The 23,300-nt window shown below is 41.2% G+C and overlaps 1 protein-coding gene across 1 annotated transcript; it reads left to right on the top strand.

The window, feature by feature from the left end:
- Positions 1-1,678: 1,678 nt before the first annotated feature.
- On the top strand, positions 1,679-23,239 carry LOC142213956 (cholesterol 24-hydroxylase-like). Its single transcript, XM_075282591.1, has 15 exons — positions 1,679-1,878; positions 6,054-6,131; positions 7,456-7,537; positions 7,883-7,953; positions 11,708-11,794; positions 12,508-12,646; positions 13,269-13,379; positions 13,729-13,885; positions 16,057-16,119; positions 16,374-16,446; positions 16,938-17,022; positions 19,925-20,035; positions 22,035-22,123; positions 22,235-22,301; positions 23,081-23,239. The coding sequence occupies exons 1-15, from the start codon at positions 1,742-1,744 to the stop codon at positions 23,237-23,239; spliced, it is 1,509 nt and encodes a 502-aa protein (XP_075138692.1). The 5' UTR covers positions 1,679-1,741.
- Positions 23,240-23,300: the final 61 nt, after the last annotated feature.

Below are 23,300 nucleotides of genomic sequence, written 5' to 3'. Positions count from 1 at the left end.
TCTGTGCAAAAGGAGGATCTACTAAATATTAATGTCACTTTTCTGTTGAGGTGCCCATACTTTTGCACCGGTCAAATATTGGTTTAATGCATATTGCACATTTTCTGTTAGTACAATAAACCTCATTTCAATCCTGAAATATTACTGTGTCCATCAGTTATTAGATATATCAAACTGAAATGGCTGTTGCAAACACCAAAATATTTAGAACTAAAAATGATTAAGATTAATAGGGGTGCCCAAACTTTTTCATAGGACTGTATTTGGGATGCATGGTGCAGATTTTGTGTTGGGGCCCAGAAGCTTCATGCGCTTATGGAAACAGCTGATCTGTGGAATTCCCAACAGTCAGACCCCGCCGATCTAACAGGAATTGCCTATTATTATTATTATTATGTAAATATGGACTGTGGTAAGGTTCTTCAACAGTTTAGACTGCAGGCTGAAAGTTCTAGAAATTGAGGTGTTGGTTGCCAACATCATGATGTCACCCCTAGAAGAATATTGAAGCAAATACAGTACAGTTAAAGTGACTGTTTTCTCACCAGACATCATTGGCTCATTGCTTTTCCAACACCCTGCCCACCTATTTCATTCTGTACAACCTCCCCGCCTTGCTACCCCTTTAAAGGGGTACTCCCACGTCACATACTTACCAGTCTTCGTTCCTCTAAAGTCTTCTGTCTTCCGGCTTTGTCTCGTCATTGGTGGGCGGGGTCACATATGCAAAGCCAAACGGCGAGATGCCGCCGGCCCTGCGTGCGCGCTCATAGACCGTCTAGCCTTCACAATGCAAATACAGACCTGACAGGGTGCCGGGTCTGCATTGTGAAGGCTAGACTGGTGTATGAGCGTGTACGCAGGGCTGGCGGCATCTCGCCGCTTGGCTTTGCATATGTGACCCCGGAACGGAGCGGAACAGCATCGCTTCTGCTTGCTTCATGCAGGGCAGAAGCATAGCGATGTTGCTGGCTTCACTTGTGCCGGCGTCTAACAGTGTATTGGCGTCCCCTTCCCCCAAAGGGTAAACTACCCCCCACTCCAGGCTCGCTCCCGTGCACTTAGCCCCTCCTCCCTCCCCCCTGAGAGCAGGCTGAAACATCACTTGACTCAGGAGCAGCTAGGTCAGGGCTGTGGCCACAAAAAATTGAATAAAGTAATATAGTGAACAAACAAAGGAGTTCTGCTGAAGCAGTGTATTTAGGAAAAGTCTTATATTCACATTTACAAGCATTATAGATAGGATCCTTGTGACGGGACAACCCCTTTACTAGTAATAGTACCATTGCGCTGCTGTGGCCTACACAAGCATATGGCTGGGCAGGGAGCCAAGCATTTAACCTTATAGCCGTCGTAAGAACATGATAAAGTTAACAGCGGCAGTGCAAGGTCCTCTTTTATGACTGTTCTTATATCTGCGTTTAATAATGCTATACTGCAATGTAGAAATAAAGACTTACTCAGAAATTGAATTGCGTCATTGCTGCAATGTGCATATTTCTATACAATCTCTACCTCATTTTTTAAAGAAAAATCTATACATTATTTACACTGAATTGCTTAGTGTTTGCCTTTATGTGCAGGGCCTCAACCCAAGAATGTGGAAACACCTCCTTGTTCCTCCGTGGGAGGGACACTGTGACTTATTGTGCCGCTTGCACTTCCTAGCTTGGTTTGTGTTTTAGTAAAAGTCTTAAACAGCCTCTGTCCTGTTCTTATACCTGGCTCAGAACAAGGAGACATGACAGTTTGGAGTTTTATCACAGGCGCTGCCATTCTGCTCCTGATCCTGGTTGTCATCTGTTTCCTCCTGTACTGTGGATACATCCACTATATCCACATGAAGTATGATCACATCCCTGGTCCTCCGAGAGACAGGTAAGGAGTTAGAAGATACATAAAAGAAATCCAAAACCAAATGCTGGTAAAATTTAGTGTTCAAGGGTGCAGATGACAAATGTAGTCACACCCCTGTCTATAATGGCGTCGCAGTGAGGGGAAACAGAACTTACAATTTCACTGAACCCCTGGATCTGAGGACGCCACAAGGTCCTTTGCTACAAAATAGCTCTATAAGTGGGTGGTCCACTGATACATTGATATAACAAGGTAAGACATAGTGATAACCATCATATACTGGTGAGCTAGTACACTCAGGGGTGAACCTAACTTTGTCGCCGCCCGAGGCGGATGACAGAAAGCTGCCCCCCCCTGGGAGGAGGGGGCGGAGCAGAGGGGGGCGGGGCAAAGGGGGAGTGGCAGAGCGGTGTTAGCAGGCAGAGAGCAGGCAGGGAGAGGACCTGCTCTCTGCCTGAGTGTGAGGGGAGGCCGCTGGAGCAGCGCTGCTTCAGCGGCCTCCCCAATCCACCACTCGGTGACAGTGACGCTAAGCCAGTCCAGGACAGCTTGTCCTGGACTGGCTGCCGCTCTCCCCGGGGCCCTGGCATAGCGCCGCCTCATTTACACGGTAGCAAGAGCAAAACTCTCAGCTATCAGAATTATTAGGTCTCTATCAGGTTTCTAATAGGTGATTGTTCTAACCTAAACTGACCCCAGCATGTGCAGTATGAAGTAAGAAGCTTTCCTATTATGTTCATTTTGCTTTAAAGTAAATCTATAACATTTTAAGATGTTATATCATCCTGTGCAAGTTCAGAATATCTATTTGTGGGAGTGGGGAGCAGTGTCACCCTATCCAGGCCATAAATCATACCCTGTGATGAGAGCAGTACCTTATCTAATTCTGACCATATCTCACCCAGACACAGCACTGTGACAGCAACATCACAGAATGATGGAAATGGTACACCAATAGTATGTACCATACTAAGGATTTACCCATAGTGCACAGATGCAACATTTCAACTCCATTCATTTTCAAGCACAAAATATTGGCATTGTCAAGGTGTATACACCCACCCCTCATATATACATCAATCACTTAGCATAAAGTATACACATTATATAATACTATACATTAATAGAATTATTATCATAAAGTGCATAATGCTAAGTGCAAATTATCCCAGGGAATATATAGTTCATGTATAAAATATAATAATAATCCACTTCAAATATAACCAGATGTGATGTCATAACACAAGATTAATGATGAGAGGAAGCCATATAGTAAAGTTGCAGCAACAAAAGCAAACAATACAAAAATAAATACCTGCCCGGCTAGGCTCTAACTAAACATAGAATAGGTACCTCACCTAGAATAACAGAAATCCAAAAGCCAGTAGAATCACTCTGGACACAGCTCCAAAAATATGACCTCTTTCTTTGGCTCTCCAGCCAAACTCTGCCCCCAGTCTGCTGCTGGAACTGACTTCTTAAGCCTCCTTGACGAGGAGACTCTCAACATCTGAGTCGCTGCTAGAACATCCCCAAAGTGTGGACTGGAGGGGGGGGGGTGGAATGACAGGTCCCACTACCAACCTACCTGCCATTCCTAAAAATCCAGTCCAGTAACCGGAACTTTGAAATAACACTCAGCAGACAGAATTATCTGCTGAGAAACATTCTTTCTAGAGTTTTCTCATCTCACCCACCTTAGTAGTCTGGGTGAGATGTACACCCCCTCCATTACCCGGCCGGCCATCGGCTTACAATGGATAGATACTTGAAATTGAGATGCTGGCGGGCTACATTCCTTTTTCTATATGTATAAATATATACAGATAACCCCAAAATTGCATTAATGAATAGACTTCTAGGGTAAGATGCTGGTGTTTTGAAAATGAAATTGTGAAATTGTCTGTGTAATGCAGTGGTCTTCTCAAAGAGGTGGTATTTTGCAGAGGTATACATATATATATATATATATATATATATATATATATAGTATGTGTATATACAGTATATATGTACATATACAGTCCTATGAAAAAGTTTGGGCACCCCTATTAATCTTAATCATTTTTTGTTCTAAATATTTTGGTGTTTGCAACAGCCATTTCAGTTTGATATATCTAATAACTGATGGACACAGTAATATTTCAGGATTGAAATGAGGTTTATTGTACTAACAGAAAATGTGCAATATGCATTAAACCAAAATTTGACCGGTGCAAAAGTATGGGCACCTTTATCATTTTATTGATTTGAATTCCCCTAACTACTTTTTACTGACTTACTGAAGCACAAAATTGGTTTTGTAACCTCAGTGAGCTTTGAACTTCATAGCCAGATGTATCCAATCATAAGAAAAGGTATTTAAGGTGGCCAATTGCAAGTTGATCTCCTATTTGAATCTCCTCTGAAGAGTGGCATCATGGGCTACTGAAAACAACTCTCAAATGATCTGAAAACAAAGATTGTTCAACATAGTTGTTCAGGGGAAGGATACAAAAAGTTGTCTCAGAGATTTAACCTGTCAGTTTCCACTGTGAGGAACATAGTAAGGAAATGGAAGACCACAGGGACAGTTCTTGTTAAGCCCAGAAGTGGCAGGCCAAGAAAAATATCAGAAAGGCAGAGAAGAAGAATGGTGAGAACAGTCAAGGACAATCCACAGACCACCTCCAAAGAGCTGCAGCATCATCTTGCTGCAGATGGTGTCACTGTGCATCGGTCAACTATACAGCGCACTTTGCACAAATAGAAGCTGTATGGGAGAGTGATGAGAAAGAAGCTGTTTCTGCACGTACGCCACAAATAGAGTTGCCTGAGGTATGAAAAAGCACATTTGGACAAGGCAGCTTCATTTTGGAAACAAAAATTGAGTTGTTTGGTTATAAAAAAAGGCGTTATGCATGGCGTCCAAAAAGAAACAGCATTCCAAGAAAAACACATGCTACCCACTGTAAAATTTGGTGGAGGTTCCATCATGCTTTGGGGCTGTGTGACCAATGCCGGCATCGGGAATCTTGTTAAAGTTGAGAGTCGCATGGATTCCACTCAGTATCAGCAGATTCTTGAGAATAATGTTCAAGAATCAGTGACGAAGTTGAAGTTACGCCGGGGATGGATATTTCAGCAAGACAATGATCCAAAACACCGCTCCAAATCCTCAGGCATTCATGCAGAGGAACAATTACAATGTTCTGGAATGGCCATCCCAGTCCCCAGACCTGAATATCATTGAACATCTGTGGGATGATTTGAAGCGGGCTGTCCATGCTCGGCGACCATCTAACTTAACTGAACTTGAATTGTTTGTCCAAAATACCTTTATCCAGGATCCAGGAACTGATTAAAAGCTACAGGAAGCGACTAGAGGCTGTTATCTTTGCAAAAGGAGGATCTACTAAATATTAATGTCACTTTTCTGTTGAGGTGCCCATACTTTTGCACCGGTCAAATTTTGGTTTAATGCATATTGCACATTTTCTGTTAGTACAATAAACCTCATTTCAATCCTGAAATATTACTGTGTCCATCAGTTATTAGATATATCAAACTGAAATGGCTGTTATAAACACCAAAATATTTAGAACTAAAAATGATTAAGATTAATAGGGGTGCCCAAACTTTTTCATAGGACTGTATATATATATATATATATATATATATATATATAGTATAGCTATGTATGAGGTGGTTATATAACATGACATTACTTACAGGTCTGACTGAGCACATGTGATGTTGTAATAGAAATGTCTAATGATATTGTCTAAGGGTGCATTCACACTGAGTAAACGCTAGCTTATTCTGAACGTAAAACACGTTCAGAATAAGCGGCGTCTAAAGCAGCTCCATTCATTTCTATGGGAGCGGGGATACGAGCGCTCCCCATAGAAATGAATGGTCTGCTTCTTTCACTCCGTGCAGTCCCATTGAAGTGAATGGGGAGTGCCGGCGTATACGGCAAGCTCTGCTCATGCCGGAGCGTACACGCCGGCACTCCCCATTCACTTCAATGGGACTGCACGGAGTGAAAGAAGCAGCCCATTCATTTCTATGGGGAGCGCTCGTATCCCCGCTCCCATAGAAATGAATGGAGCTGCTTTAGACGCCGCTTATTCTGAACGTGTTTTACGTTCAGAATAAGCTAGCGTTTACTCAGTGTGAATGCACCCTAAATGTAGATTTCGCTTATTTTGCAGTTTTCTCTTTGGACACTCGCCCACAATAATGAAGCTGATGAAGAATAATATGCTCATATATGACACCTTCCTGGAATGGTAAGTTATCATCTGATAATTACTGCTGGCTGCTTTATTATTATTATTAATAATAATAGTATTATTATTATTATTATTAATAATAATAGTATTACTATTATTATTAGCTGCAGAAGCTTTTTTTTCTATGTTCTTATTTTCTGCGGAGACTACAATAACGACATACATTAGGTGTACGTAAGGCCTGATTCATATCTGCATTCAGTATTCTGTTCGGGAAGTCTGCTTGGGGACCCCCTGAACGTAATACCGAAAGCATTAAAAAGCGGTTAGCAAAGAAGCCACACAGATTCCATAAACTATAATGGGGTTTGTGTGGTGTCCGCACGGTGTCCGCATGAATCATGCAGAGAGAAAAGTGGTGCTTGCAGTACTTTTCTCTCTGCATGATTCATGCAGACACCGCACAGAAAACACATGGACCCCATTATAGTTTATGGAGTCCTGGTGGTTTCTTTGCTAACCGCTTTATTAGCGGATTCCCAAGCGGACTCCCTGAACGGAATACTGAACGCAGATGTGAACCGGCCTTAAAGGAGCCTGGTCACTGGTATCTTCTCTAATCTATAACATGTCTCATCACAGTTGAACAAAGCTCTGCGGTTTCTGTAGTTTAGTTGTAAATGACCAAGCCGTCTGACGGATACATTTTCACTTACCTATAGGGGTGTTTGTGATTAGCAAGCCTATGCCACCGCTTACTGATTGTTGGGAGACCAATAGTCATGCCCTATCGATCACTAAAACAGGGAGTTTCCAACCCTCCATTCTGGAGAAATTAGAATAGACCAGTGCTCGGGACTTCATTCTAAGGGCTAGTTCACACGTGAGTATAAGGGGAGGTTTTTGACAGCGGATTTCGCGTCCAAAACCTCCCCTTATAATGGTGGTCTATGGAGACCGCCGGGCTTCTTTTCTCCGCTAGCGGCGGGCTGCTGCTAGCGGAGAAAAGAAAGGACATGTCCTTTCTTCAGGCGGAAGCCGCGCAGGCTCAGCCGCGCGGCTTCCGCCCCCGGCAGCTCCCTCCTATGTCGGCTCATTCATTTGAGCCGACAGCAGAGGGTTAAGCCGCGACAGCGATGGTCGCGGCGGGCGGGTTTTGACAAGAGAGAGATGCGGCTCGCCGCGTCTCTCTCTGTGTCAAAACCCGCGCGGGCAGTTCACGTGTGAACTAGCCCTAATGAATATAGAGCCCAGAATTTTCTGCCTGAGAAGCCGACACTGCAACAATCAGATGATTTCTGGGTTTGCTTCATGATAAAGGGGTTAAATCTAAAGTATCCTCACTTATTCCTGTTATGTCATAATACCATGTATCTTCTAGGGTGGAGCAGTACGGTCCAGTGATACGTATCAATGGATTACACAATGTATTGGTTCTTGTTATCAGCTCAGATGGAGTTAAGGTAAATCACCAAACATGCCTATATAGTTAGATTTCCCAGTATTCCTATATTGTCTAGATCTACTCACAAATCACTGCATTGGATACCCCTCATTTGGCTAATATACTGTATATTAATGTATTTGTCCATTAGCCAGCCAACATTATCCCATTATTCTTAGATGCTATACCTACCCCTCTATGATATGACACACACACATATACATACATACCCCATACCTAGATATATTCAAGTTACTTTTCCCAGGGCTCAACACATATAATAACAGATAATCACAGAACAGATAAGCGCTTATTATATTTATCCTACCTTTAACTTATAGTTTCATATGTTTTTTTTCCACAGGAATTATTGATGTCACCAAAATACACCAAAGATGATTTTTATTCCCGTATTGGTGTTCTGTTTGGAGCAAGGTAACAATGGCTCAAATGTATGCCCAATTTTTCATCCAATTTATCCTTCAATGCATCTAATAAGAAATGAAGCAGCTCTGCAAACAGAGTTAATTAAAAATGTATTATTTTGTGTACACAGCTTATACAGTAGTAGTTTTTTTAACAGTCTGTGTGAACAATCTAAGAAAAAATAGAACTTTAGAGCTTAAGCCTCACGTAGTGGGCCGCACCGAAAAATCACAGCTGAAACTCATTATGGTTTTTCCCTCAGTGCTTTTCACCGAAATTCCACATAGGTTTCTTCTACAGACTATCTGCTTCAGTTATACCAGTGTTTCTGTGGTATAATTGGCATGCTGTGATTTCTAAAAACACAAAGTTTTTGGAAATCACAGCATTTCCGCTGCGCATATTTTTCTGTGTGGATGGGATTCCCAAGTACAATGTCCGTATTGCAGACCACCAAACATTAGTTCCTATGGGAACTATGCATAGGCAGTCAGGAAGCCATGGCCTGGCTTTCTGGCTACCATGGTAACCCCTCAGAACCCACAAATTTATTGCAGGGGTTGAGGGGTGACGGGGGGTGATCTTTCCCCCGGACACCCTGGATACCATGATTGCTATTGATTATGGCATCCAGGGGTTTAATTCGCCGGAGTCGGGTTATCTTCCAACTCCGGTGGCTGGTCCTGGCCCTTGCTGTACAACACAGTGGAGAGCAAGATGTAATGCCACAGGTACAGCTTCTGTGCCCATGACATTACATTGTCGTACTATTATGGCGCTGGGTGGTGAGGAACGCCCCCAGTGCTAGTCTATGGATGAGTACTGTCAAAAGGGGGGGAGGGGGGCATTCCTCACCAATCAGCATTATGGCTGGTAAGGAACGTGCCCCTTCTGACAGTATATAGAGCTATGGACAGTACTGTCAAGTAGGGCGTTCCCAGCTAGACTGTCAGGAACTCCCTTCTGACAGTGAAAAGCTATCAGTAATTGCACCAATAGCTCTTCCTCTGGGGCACATAACGGGAAAGCCAACAGTGCTCTGATTTTAGTGCACTGTCAGCTTTCTAGTGGTATATGAAACCACATGTGCTCGAGGACATGACAGGTCCTCTTTAATGAATTAACAAACTCTAAAATAATTTGAGTATGTTACAGTATTATTATGTCAGATTTGAATAATGGGGCTGTGTCCTTAACCCCTTCCTGTTCTGCACTGTACTACACTGACTACCAATAAGTATTTGGACACCCATGTAAATGAAGATATCTGCGGTCGTGATGTACGTCACGTCTTCTTCCGTTAAATAGGAAACAACATTGGCATTAGTCGCATGAAAGATGCCACAAAGTGCAGAGTTGTCAGATTTCAAGAAAGGGGTAATTGTCGGGTACCACAGAAATGGTCAATCCTTAAGGGACATAGCAAGTGAACTCAATTACCCAAAATCGACAGTGGCCTATGTGATTTCGAAGTGGAGGGTGAACGGTGATTGTCGGAATGTGCCCCGAGGCGGCAGAGCTCCGAAACTGGGAGTTAGAGAACGACGAGTGCTGGCCAGAGAAACTGCACCCAACCGATGGCTCACATACACCAGGAGTCTCCACAGGCATCTGGGAGTATTGTGTCCATCAATACCATCCGTAAGGAAGCATCTGCTGGGGTCTACCAACTATTGATATGAAGAAATGTTGTTTTTCTATTCTACCACAGGTGTCCAAATACTTATTGGTAGACTGTGTATTACATCGCACTGAGCACATAGTTGATGCTTAGCACTGTAGTAGCTCAACAATTTAATGCCACAGGCACAGGACCTGTGCCAACATTGCGACTTTTGGGTCTCCACTATATTACACAGCTGAGACCCAGGACTAGCCACCAGAGTTAGAAAATACTCCTGCTCTGGCAGCTTAATCTCTCAGATGTACTGCATTATGTAGCAATAGGGATCAGCAGATCTCAGGTTCAAGTTCTGCCTGTAGGACAGGGAAAAAAAAGAGTTGAAAAGACTTCAGAGTATAATAGTTTGTGGGTTGTATACCCCAAAAATGTTGGGCTCTGCCGGACCCAAGATTTTTGCAATATCTGTACAAAAACACTGTAGGGGCCACTATGGGACTTAATATTATGTGTAGGGGCCTCTATAGAATATTTTACTGTCTGCAGGGGCCGCTATAGAACATTTTACTGTCTGCAGGGGCCGCTATGGGACACTATACTGTATGGAGGGGCCACTATTACACTGAATGCAGAGGCCATTATGTGACATTATACTATGTACAGGGGCCGTTATATAGCATCATACTGTGTGGAGGCCACAATGGTACATTATGCTGTGTAGAGTGGCCACTATGGGACATTATACTGTGTGGAGGGGCCACTATGGCACATTATACTGTGTGGAGGGGCTGCTATAGGGCATTATACTGTACGGAGGGGCTGCTATGGGGCATTATACTGTGTGGAGGGGCCGCTATGGGACATTATACTGTGTGGAGGGGCCGCTATGGGACATTATACTGTGTGGAGGGGCTGCTATGGGACATTATACTGTGTGGAGGGGCCGCTATGGGGCATTATACTGTGTGGAGGAGCCGCTATGGGATGTTATACTGTATGAAGGCCACTTAGGGACATTATAGTGTTTGTAAATGGGGATTTTTATCCCAGTAGGACCTGACAAAGGTTAGCTTTGCAGTGTCAGAGCAGGATTTGAATAATTTTGAATCATTTTCAAGTGGTTTTGTGATTGACAGTAAACACCTTTATAAGCCCCAAACTTTAATACCATATGGCTCTAATAACTGCATTAGTTATAAGTCAGTTTCATAACAACCCTAGTGACCAAGGAGCATACAACCCAGTCCCTGGTGAGTCAGTAAGATGCAGTCTAATACAAGGAAATTTAATGGACATGGTACATGAAATATAAAAAAACAAAAAAACTTTGCAAGTCTTCAGTAGGTGATACCTTTTTTAATGGCTAACTCATAGTGATGACAGAATATGACGTTTCGAAGCTTCCTCTGAGCTTCTTCTTCAGATATATCTAAAAACACCTTCTAGAGGCTGCATATTTATAACTGGACACAGGGGTAGGATTACAGGAGGGAGGGGGGAAGAGGCTTATTACTATATACTTATAAAAACAAACAATCAATTGCCAGATCGAAGGTTCTTATCTTAATGGCTGTCTTAATGATTTGTATAAAAAGACATAAACCCACGTGAGACGTTCATTCCATTGTCTAGCGTCTGGAATAGGGTCATGGCCTTGTACTCATAAATCAGTCGCTGTTTCCTTGATTTAAAGTTCCCTTTTAAGATCAAGATTTTCATGTCATTGGTGATATTATGATCTTCCTGGCAGAAATGATTTGGCACGGGAAGATCAGTTCTCTGTTGTTTGATTGTATGGCGATGTGAATTAATTCTCATTTTGAGTTTCTGTCCGGTCTCTCCAACATACAGATTTTCAGTGGAACATTTGGTGCAAATGATCAAATACACACCATTAGGTGTGTTACAGGTGAACGTACCTGGGATTTTATATTCCCTGTTAGAGTTTGGTATCTCTATCCTGTCAGTGGTCAGTACATGGTACAGTTATTAGTATGCCAATGACACGTTGACTTCTTGCTGAAGATCTAGGGGTTTAATGTCCAGTTCATGAGACTCTAGCGGATATCTATTTACTGTATTATATACCGTATGTTATAGTATCCAGTGCAGTATTTTACAGGTTTTTTATCCTGTCCCTAGATTCATGGGAACGGGTTTACTGACAGCTCGAGATTATGACCACTGGCACAAACAGAGGAGGATTATGGATCCAGCTTTCAGTAGAACGTAAGAACCTTTATTTAACACTGTATTTAACACTTTTACAAATCACTCAAAATGTTACCTTCAAGTTAACTTAAGAATGAAAAAATAAATACTGTTTTTCTATATAAACTTTATATACTGCAACATTTTACTAATTTCTTGCAAATATTATAGAAGATAGCGTCTAATACACACCATAAAAATCTATCTCTACAAGCAAAAGCAACTTTTCCGTTATCAAAAAAGCAGAAAATATCTTGCATTGCTATGTGTTCTTCATCAAATTGATATTGTCTGAATGTTCTGTGGGCCTCCTACAGAGTTCTGTATAGGGTTCTTTCCTGTCACTGTTGTAGAAAGTAGGTTCTGTAAATCGGACAATCAATGGGTAGACATACCATTGATGGAACCTGTGCAGTTACATGGGAGCTTTGTAGGTAAGGAGGCCCTGTCACATTAAAGGGGTTAGCAATAACAGATCTGCAGGGATCTGACACCAGGGACCCCCACAGGTGAAAAGTGTTGACAATGTACACGTTCCTGTGCATGAATCCTAACATTGTGGGCATATGTCTAAGCTAATGAATTCCATGACTATTCGTTGAGATATTGGAAAACAAGGGGACCATAACTATTTTTGTTGTCTGCCCCTGAGGCGATCCCTTTAACTCAATGGGGTAAAAGGTTTCAATGACATCAGTGATTGATTTTCTAGATTTTCCTTTCCTTTCCAGTTACTTGATAGGATTAATGGGAACTTTTAATGAAAAAGCAGAAGACTTGATGGACACGTTGGGAGATAAGGCGGATGGAAAATGTCAGGTTGGGATATATGATATGCTGAGTAGAGTCACACTGGATGTTATAGCCAAGGTAACTATGAACAATTTAGAAATCTTTCAGCAAAATATGTGTCTGTAATGATCAAAATCTATGTGTACATCTTATCCAGTAGTTGTGCATAGCTCTAACAATATAATATGCAAACTGAACAGTGATCTCATTGTCTTACATTTGGAAAGGACTTAAATAGACCAAATCCCAGGTTACATAAATTATCCATAGCTAATCTAGCCACTTAGAGCAAGATTTTGACCCCCTGTAACTTGTAGCCATTTGGATTGCAAACCAGTAGAAGCCATCCATTGTCATATTCCTTCCACTACTTGCTCTTATTGTACAAAGCCAGACACCACCAGTATTAAAAATAATGAGACAAAATGCAGTAGTCACAAGTCAATATGGCCAGTCAAATGTAACGCAATGTAAAGGTAGAAGAGGGTAGAGCTGGTGTTATAAGACATGATCGCAACTGCCATTTAGCCTCTGAATATAAGCAAAGATGACAATAAGCAGAGTGTGGGTAAGCAACTGAAACACAATGCATTTTTTATTATACACTGAGTAGCCTTTAAATACACAAAATCTCCCTTAAAATACAAGGCATTTGGAAACATTTTCAGTATAAAGAATTGCTATTATTTGTATTCACCAGGTTGCTTTTGGGATGGTGCTGAATTCTCTCCATGATGACCAGACACCATTTCCCAGAGCCATTTCAACTGTTATGCGAGGAATGGTTGAGACACGGAATCCTTTCACAAGGGTTTGTATTCTAGGCCATTACTGCCACACGTCATACTACAGTGAGGAGGCAAACATATATAGTCATTAAAGGGAATGTCTGGTTTAAAAAGACCATAGCAAAAATTCCCTTTTGAGAGATAATAAAGGGACCCTCGTTCTTCAAGACTCTCATCTATTAGAAAGGAGTCGACATTTGTTTATAAAGTATGTTACAAAATTTGTAAATGACAAAAAAGCTGCCAGAAAATCAAAAGTTGTCAGAAAGTTTATTTACACTTTTGACAATATAATGAATAGTTCTAAACTTACTCCAGCTGATGTTACATTTTGCCATTGCAGGATAATGCCACTTGTATTTCTTTTCATAGTATACGCCAGGAAAACAGGCCTTTCTCAGAGACATAAAAAAGAGCATCGAACTTCTCCGGAAAACTGGCAGAGAATGTATTGAGCGAAGAATGAAGGCGATTCACGATGGAGAAGACATTCCTGTAGATATCCTTACACAGATACTTAAAGGGGCAGGTATGCACACATAAAAGATGATTGTGCAGAAATTAAATAAGTATTTCAGGACTGATGATTTAACAATGGCACCCCCACAATGATCTGTTCCAGGGTATTCAATGCACCAGAACAAGCACAGCTCTATACTCTTTGTACTGGCCGGGGAAGATACTGCCAGGTCAGTGCCATTGAAGTTAATGGGGCTGATTATTATAATATACAGTGGTGAACCTAGCCTCCCTTTGGACCACCATGACCACTTCTTTCAGCTGTGACTTGACTCTGTAAGGTTTGAAACACAGACATCTTTGACTCCTCACTTCTCCGCACACCCAACCAATATATATATATATATATACCCCACAGTGGCACAATAGACTGTGGGGCATAATAGAGGTTGCAGGGGGGCCGCTGTGGGGCATAATAGAGGTTACAGGAGCCACAGTGGACCCTTCAAGCTCTATTATTATACTCAGGGGTCTTTTCAGATCCCCGAGTATAATAATCGGAGCCCCAGGGGAGATGAGAGAACATAATAAACAATGTTACTCACCTCTCCGGGATCCGATGTTAAAGAGGACCTTTCATGGGTTTGGGCAAAGGCAGTTCTATATACCACTGGAAAGGCAGTTCTATATACCGCTGAATTCAGCGCACTGTCGGCTTTCCTGATCTGTGCCCCGGGTGAAGCGCTAGCAGTGCCGGTATTGTAGCTCTTCAAAGTCAGAAGGGCGATCCTCCCTCTTCTCACAGTGCTCATCCATAGACGAGTATTATCAGGAGGAGAGGGGAGAGTTCCTCCCGACTCACACAGTACAGTGCTACAGGCGCTGCTGGGAAGAAGGACATTCCTGACAGACTGTCAGGATCGCCCTTCTGACTGTGAAGAGCTACAGTACTGTCACCGATAGTTCTTCACCCGGGGCACAGATCAGGAAAGCTGAAAGTGCACTGAATTCAGCGCACTGTAGACTTTCCAGCAGTATATAGAACTGCCTTTGCCAAAACCCATGAAAGGTCCTCTTTAATCCTAGCAGGCTTTGGGCCTATATGGTACTGCTAGCACAGGCTTTAGGCCTATATGGTAATATACCAGACTACGTGACGTCTGGGCATTACCATATAGGCCTGAAGCCAGCTAAGATTAACATTGGATCCCGGAGAGGTAAGTAACATTGTTTATTATGTTCCATCACCTCACCTGGGGCTCTGATTATTATACTCGGGGGTCTTTTCAGACCCCCGTGTATAATAATCATGGCAGTGGCAGTGGGATCGCCACTTTTTCAAGGCTTGAAAAAGGTTCAGATAAGAACCGAAACGTCGCTGCTTGGAATAAACCCACACTTTTTCTAAATATTGGAGTGCTGCCATTTTTTCCATTTCTTATATAAAGTTGAAGATTAGCCACCTTCTAGTTTGGCTTTGCACCCGGTTTGTATGCTGTGCTGCTTCTGCATTTTTTTCTACTAGATAGATAGATAGATAGATAGATAGATAGATAGATAGAGAGAGAGATAGATAGATCGATCTTCAAAAATAGGCAGCACTCCAAATAGGAGGGGCCCTTATCATGCATGATAGCTAGTTAAAATTTTTTAAGGTTTTCACAGTACAGGATACAGTAGGATGTAAGCCCAAAGAAGTAGACCTAGTCTTCCATAGAAGTCAACCAAGTCCTTGAGAAAGTCTCTAGTGCTTAGAGGTGAAACATTGCATGGGTGAATAAAGTACCCCACTTCTTTCTACACTTAACCTTGGAGTGCTGCCTTAGGCTCAGGCCCCATGTTGAAAATATGCATCTTTCATTGTTGCAGATTTCACTGCAGTTTTTTGAGCCAAAGCCTGGAATGGATTATGCCGAGCAGAGAGGTTTCCTGTATACTTCCTATTCTCCTTGTAGCCAGTCTTGGCTGTGGCTCAAATACATGCTGTAAAATCTGCAACAAAGAAAGCTATATTTCAGCGATGTAGGCCTGAGCCTTACATTTGTATTTTTTTAGCTAGATAAATAAATAGATGGGTAGAGAGATGGGTGGTCTGGCAGAGTCTACAAATCAGAGTATTCCATCCTTGGAGTTCTGAGTCCCTGGAGATGAAGTAAGATGTGTATGTAATGCTTTCCAGTTCCTATCATCGTAATTCAGTCATTTCAGTGTCTCATCATATATTTCTTTTTGCCCTTTCAGAGTTGGAAGGTGGCTGCAGTTTGGAGGATTTGATAGATAACTTTGTCACATTCTTCATTGGAGGTTAGTAATTCTAAATGCTAACAATATTAACTAATGAGACAAATTAATCACTTTTCATCTTGTAACTATTTTCTGTTAGATTTAGAAATCACATCTATCTATCTATCTATCTATCTATCTATCTATCTATCTATCTATCTCCTATCTATCTATCTATCTATCTATCCATCCATCCATCCATCCATCCATCTATCTCATATCTACCTATCTACTTACATGTTACAAACAGGTTATTGAATTGCAAATGCTTTTAGGTCAGGAAACAACGGCCAACCAGCTAGCCTTTGCTGTGATGGAATTAGCACGGAACCCAGAGATCCTGACAAGGTAAATCCACATAATGTATCAACAGTAGTTTGTAGTTATACCAGGGGTATACCTATAGGGGATGCAGGGGTAGCAACCACAACCATCGGAAAATTGGTATCAGACTGATGACAGTACCTAGTAGAGCTCCATCTAAACTTTCCAAAGATGTCTTTCTTATTTTGTATTCAGCTCCATTTTCATAAAAATCTGTGTTGTATTCTTATGCAAATTAGCTGAAAAGAAATTTAAGAGGTTTCACTAGGTAATTGCCACTAACTGCTGCCCAGCTCCTCCCCCATCTTCCATTTTGTCTGTAGTTAGGGGTGCACTGGCAGGAGAGGACATGTCCCTAAAGCCCTTTTCAGCTAATTTGCAGTTTAGAAGATGCTCTACAAGGTACTGTCATTAGTTTGATAATGATTTTCCTGCTGACAGACTCCCTGTAATTGACGCCTCTGAGTTCTGCCATTATATCAGTAGCTGTTCTGAAAATAATTTCCATTTCTCAGGGTCCAGTCTGAAGTGGATGAGGTTATTGGCTCCAAAAGAGACATTGACTATGAAGATCTTGGGAAACTGCGATATCTTTCTCAGGTACTGATAACAAACCTTTTCACAATGATGCCTTGTTGGCCCATATTACATACCATTCCTTGCTTCACATATAGTAAACATTCAATGGCCAACAAACTTACATTTCCATATTGAAATGAATAAACTCTCACAATAATAGGTGTTGTAAATGCTGCATCCTATCCACAAGCTTCAGAATCACACCTCTGGTTTTTCAGTGCTGGGACACAGCTATAGCAGGGAGGTGTCCATATATCATATAACCACTAGAGATGGCCAAACCACTGAAGATCTGTTTCATTTTGGGTTTGGATACCTTGGTGCCATGATTCATTTTAGACTGATTAAATTTGTTATATATCTGAGTTTAAAGTGACTTAAACTATAGCATATGGAATTTGCAGGGCCCCAAGGACTCTATCTAGCCCATTTCTAGCTCTTCAGCCACGAGAAAGTCTTCACAGGTCCTTCAATACAACCTAGACCTAGTTGTCCATCCTCTTCCAAGTCTTCTTAAGGTTGTATATGCCGATTCCCAATAGCCCCAAGTGGGTAATGGTGGCCAAGAGGTGGATCCCATGTTGCATGAGTATAAGTGTTTCCTCTAATAGATATGAATGTCCATGATGACACATTTGGTGACCTTCTCACAGGGCTTCAGCAAAAGACACACTTCTCTCATGACACATTGTCCCTCCAGTCTTTTCCATGCAGTAGTCTTTCACCAGCTTCTGCTGTTCACAAAGACTTAACCTAGAATTTAAGATAGTTGGACCTTGCACATGCAACCTTGCAAGTCCAGCAGTGTGTTCTCACATACGTAAGAATATTTGAAATGTGCAGACACTTTTCTGACCATGAGCAGCACCTCCTTTAACCCTTTCCTGACATTTGCCATAATAGTACGGCCTCCACCAACAGTCATGTCTTCCACCTCTGCCTTCTCCACTTCAAAATGTTCATTGTTTTCATCCAACTCAACAAGATGAGGACAACTAGGGCACATAGTTTTTCAATAGGCTCCACAAAAAGGGATCCAGAATCCCCTAAGCCAGACAAGTAAATGTGACCTTAGAAGGAGGACTCCACTTCCACACTTACTTCCACACTAGGCTACAAAGGAGTGAATATGATACATAAGATAAGATAATCCTTTAATAGTCCCACCATGAGGCAATTCAGTGTGTTACAGCAGCATGGATAATACAGGAATATATTACAAGAAAGAACACATACAAGCTCAGAATAGCAGATAGAAAATATACTAGGAGTCGCTAGTCATCAGTAAAGATGCTTAGGCTCAAAGAAGTATCTCTGTTCCCTGGCCAATATATCAATGGTCAGTACAAATGTCCTTCCAATGATCTCCTTTACATCTAGATCTGTAACCGTGCCAAAGGGGCATCTTCTATACCTAGAGGAAAAAAGTTTTTTTTTATCATAATCACAGCTTCTTCACACTAAGAGGAGTGAGACTATGGAACTCACTGCCACAGGATGTTGTGCTAGCTGATACCTTGTACAAGCTCTATAGAGGCCTGGATGACTTTGCTGAAAGTAAAACATAACACACATTATAGGAACTAGAATCTTTGGAACAGGATGTTGATTCAGGGATTAAGTCCAATTGCCACATTTAGAATTGGGTAATATTTTTTTTAAATCTGATGTGGTACATGGCCTCTGTCTTTTGGGGTTTTATGTTTTCCTTTGGAGCATCTTGGTAAATTTATAGATTGAACTTGAAGGACTTGTATGTTTATTGCATTTTTTCCCTAAATTTGCCCTAACTGGCATGTAACTGGCACTGTAAGAAATAAATGTGCAAATTTTACGTTTAATATGACCTACAATGGCTCTCTGGTTGTTGACTAACCGACACTGACTGTCTGGAGGGAGGTCAAGGACATGACTGATGTACTCTCTCTCCCTTAGATCCATCAGTTTATCTTCTTTGCCACTGCGACTCTTTGGCAAGAAGTCATCTAAGCTCTTTTTATGTATTTGCACTGCAGCTAAAACACTGGTGGCTCTCTATTGGCGGAGTGTATATCCCCCCATGGGTTCTGTGCTGGTGGACTGTATCAAGGATGTTAGAAGTTTAGAGTTCCTCACTGCCACTCTCAATAATAAGGTGGAGGTCTTCCAGTCTATTTGGTCCCCTTGGAATAGATATTGTAGCCTCCAAGGTCTCTGATCTTTCCTTCCCTTCACCCTCCTTTTGTCTTGTCCTGTTCCCCTCCCCCCATTATGTCATTTGTCCTGTGAGTTTTTCTTATTACTGTTTTGGCCTCCTAATAATGGTGGTTTTGATGTTATTGCTCTGTTTTTTGCAGTTAATTCCGTTTATGTTTTATAACATGTATGAAAAGCTTTAATAAAAATTATAGTTTTAAAAACAGAAAAGAAATAGTTTTTTTCTGATAAGTGTAAGAAAGTTTCTTATATTTGCTTCTATTGCAGATTTCTGTCAAACTTTATGGACAGTTAGTGATATTTTAAAGGGGTTGGTCCATGGTCATGTGATTTACGGTCCATGGTCATGTGATGAGGACACAGGTTCTGCTCGTTATAGTCACAACACAATAATCATGTGCTCATCACATGACCATGGACCGTAAATCACATGACCATGGTCAGAGTTTTATCCTCTAGAAGTAACAGAATGAATGACAGCAAGCAGAGATCTAGAAAACCGTGAGGAAGTGATACAGAAAGTATATTGGAAAATTGTATATATTGTATTGTATAACGCCGGCGTTACAAGCGCTCCCATTGAAGTGAATGGGAAGTGTTCGGGATCCGTCCGCAGCACTCGCGTGTACGGCTGTGAATGAGTATTTTTACAAGCCCGGCCGTAACTCCGTGTGCATGCAGCCTTAGAATGTTATAATAAAATCCTGAATGTTCTTTTTCCTATGAGGTCTTAAAGGAAACCTTGAGGTTGTACCCAGCAGCTCCTGGGACATCAAGAACCCTAGATGAGGAGCTGGTCATTGAAGGAGTGAGGATTCCTCCTGGAACAACTGTGATGGTAGGTGATAGACTGTGGCAATCTATTCTATAGTCTTAGAGAGTTAAGATGTTTCTAATCTTGCATGGGACCTAATAGTTCACATAGTAATTCTTTACAACCTTATGGTTATACTTTATGGATAGAGCAATTTAAAGCAGAACAAATAATTGATTGACTAAACAGATTGAAAATGCAAATGTTGAAGATATAATAAAACGGTTAGGACGCTCACCAAAGAGCCAAACATCTTCAAACTTACATTTGTTGTGTGCAGAGAGGCCTAATGTTACTTAATAATGACAGTAAATATCAGTTACATCCACATCCACTTCAAAGTGTTTGCATAAATTAGTAATAAAGAACGTTTGATGATAATCTTTTTAGAGATTGCGGCTTATACTCAATTTAGTTTTCAAACTGCTCAAACTTGTGGGCAAGCAGTTTATTTTCCTGAATGATGTGCCTACAGTATAAAAGGTAGGATATGATAAACTAGTTCAGTGATAGCAGAAATATTGCTTTACTCATCAACCTATTTAGATGCTTGGCTTAATGGTAACCACTTTCATCCCGATGTGTGGACGATAACCGCTCTCACATGTCCCCGGTCAGTGGTATTAGTCTCACTCTGAGACTTGGAGCAGTCTCAGTGAATGTACAGTGCTGCTATATTTTTTTTATTTTTATTTTTTATGTAGATTGTGAGCCCCACATAGAGCTCACAATGTACATTTTTTCCCCATTTTTTCCCCATCAGTATGTCTTTTTGGAATATGGGATGGAAATCCACACAAACACGGGGAGAACATACAAACTCCTTGCAGATGTTTTTTTTTGTCCTTGGTGGGATTTGAACACAAGGACTGCAAGGCTGCAGTGCTAACCACTGAGCCACCGTGTGGCCCCCAACAGTGCTGCTATATTAGCTGTGCCGGGACTTCTTTCTCCATACAGTTGGCTGTTGTCTCATAAATTTTCAGTATCAGAATAAAGTGCTTGCATTTATAACATTTATGAAGTTTGCACTGTTTTATGGTTAGCTGGTTGGTTGCTTTTCAAATAGTCCTGGGATAGATTTCGTATGTATGCCAGTCGTATGGATGATAAGAGGCATGACCGGGATATTCCCATGTCATTGTGTGCACAGAAAGACCTGCCACACCCTGCCCCCTCAGCAGGAGGGGGACATCGTACTTTGTTATCTAGAAATAATTCAGACAGACACCAAAAGTATGATGTTGATGGTTAACTTGCAAAAGAAATAAGGGAAGGGAACAGAAAAACAAAATACCAAGCAATAACTCAGTGTATTCAGTAGATGCAAGGGAAGGAGGGAGGGAAAAATTTCCTCCGGGAAGAAATGCAGGGGGAGGCAGGAGCGAGAGGAATATATATCTTACTCTAAGGTGCTCGCCCCCATAACCCAGAGTTAACCTCAAACAAACAAAAAATTGCAGCCAGGAAATGATCCCCTATAGTGCTGGAGAGCAGGCATGTGCATGCCCAGAGAAATCTCTGTCATGACGGGCTTTCACTCATTTAGTTTAGCTGCGGCCCTACCTTAAAAGTTGGGTACACTAGCTAAATGTCTTTGAGAAACCAGCTGAGTTCCTTCCTTAGTTGCTCATTTAAACTAAAGCCCCATGTTGTGGAAATGCATTTTTTTATTTGTTGCCAATTTTGCGGAGTGGCTTTATCCGAATAGAAATGTCTAAGAGCTTCCTTTATATTTGCCAATCCTTTTTAATCCATTTCTGACTTTGGGTTCAAAAAACAAAATCTGCAACAAACCCCCCCCCAAAACACTTTGTTTCTGCCTTGGGGTCTACGTTTAAAGCCCGCCGTTCCTAACGTGGGGCCTTAAACAAATTTATTGTGGTATGGAGATACCTCAGATTTTCCTTAATTAAAAAGTAATTACAAATACAGAGCCAGATCTTCTTTATAAACTCAATATAGTGGCATTATACAGACTATTAGGGTTTCTCAGATTGTCTTGGATTTTTTGTTTGTGTAGTTAAATTCTTACATTATGGCACGAATGGAGAAATTTTATCAAGATCCCCTGGTCTTCAACCCAGACAGATTTCACCCTGATGCTCCCAAGTAAGTGTGTTATCCATACTGTAATATAATCCTTATTTACAGCCTTTTATACAGTGATATCATCATTATTATTATTATTATTATTTTATTTTATTTTTTTTACTAAAACAGGCCTGGCTATGCTTACTTTCCATTTTCTCTTGGACCACGATCATGTATTGGGCAAGTATTTGCTCAGGTAAGTGCTTTGTGAGAACTAATGAAAGACATTCCACGGTAGAGATTTTTCTGGTATATTTATTACTTCTTTCACATATCTAGCACCTAAATATTCTGCATAGCTCTAAAGAGAGTAACATATATATAAGTCCCTATTGAACCTGATGCCTAGTATGGAGAGCAGAATAATATTTCTCATGTCTTCATATTTCCTAGTGGTCTTTGCAGTAGTATTCAAACATGTCAACTGAAGTTGCTCTGCAAACAAAGACAAGGCCTAATCTGTGAAGCACTAATACAGTATTATTTATTGATGTTGGATTTAGGAAGCTCTTGACATCAGTGCAATGATAACAACCATTCTCTGCACTCTGGGTATATCTGTATCAGAAAGTACTGTATGTGAAATAATCGGCTCATCTATTATTCCAATGAAGATGAGATAATGTGATCAGTCTCTGACTTCTATATACACTAGTTGATTTCTTGAATACCAATCAGTAAGAACAAGATAGCTATTCACATTTAAAAGAAAAAGACATGGACCGCACATCCAATTATTATAGAATATGCTCCTATGCTATGCTTCTCAGCAAAATCTACAAAACTGAACACCAGATCTAAATAAACATTTTGTCAAGGTGCAAAAACCCATTAACCACTTCATGGTGAACTCTGTATTATGGGTCTCTAGAATATTCGGTACAGAGAAAGCAACCCAGCAGCCCAACAGCACCTTTGACACCATGAAGAAATGTGAGAACTTGTCCCATATAATATCTATGTTTCTCTTTGCAGATGGAAGCAAAGGTTGTCATGGCCAAGCTTCTGCAGAGATTTGAGTTTGAGCTGGTGGAAGGGCAGAGCTTCAGGATCTTGGATACAGCCACTCTGCGTCCAATGGATGGCACAATCTGCAGACTAAGACTACGGGCAGAACATAAATCCAAAAAATAATTTCAAAACAATCTAAATTAAAATGTTAGAAGTTATTTTTTTTTACCATATTCAATATATG

The sequence above is a fragment of the Leptodactylus fuscus genome, chromosome 7 (assembly GCF_031893055.1).
Source record: "Leptodactylus fuscus isolate aLepFus1 chromosome 7, aLepFus1.hap2, whole genome shotgun sequence".
In the NCBI taxonomy this organism is placed as follows: domain Eukaryota; kingdom Metazoa; phylum Chordata; class Amphibia; order Anura; family Leptodactylidae; genus Leptodactylus; species Leptodactylus fuscus.
Note: the sequence above shows the minus strand (reverse complement) of the source record. Positions and strands in the feature narration are given on the sequence as shown.

What these genes read in the sequence shown, in the direction of transcription:
- LOC142213956 (XM_075282591.1), top strand. Translation starts at nt 1,742, where the DNA reads ATGACAGTTTGGAGTTTTATCACAGGCGCTGCCATTCTGCTCCTGATC. An exon ending in CACTGGATGTTATAGCCAAG is followed by an intron (nt 12,647 to 13,268) that starts GTAACTATGAAC and finishes TGTATTCACCAG; the next exon opens with GTTGCTTTTGGGATGGTGCT. An exon ending in CTCCTGGAACAACTGTGATG is followed by an intron (nt 20,036 to 22,034) that starts GTAGGTGATAGA and finishes TTGTTTGTGTAG; the next exon opens with TTAAATTCTTACATTATGGC.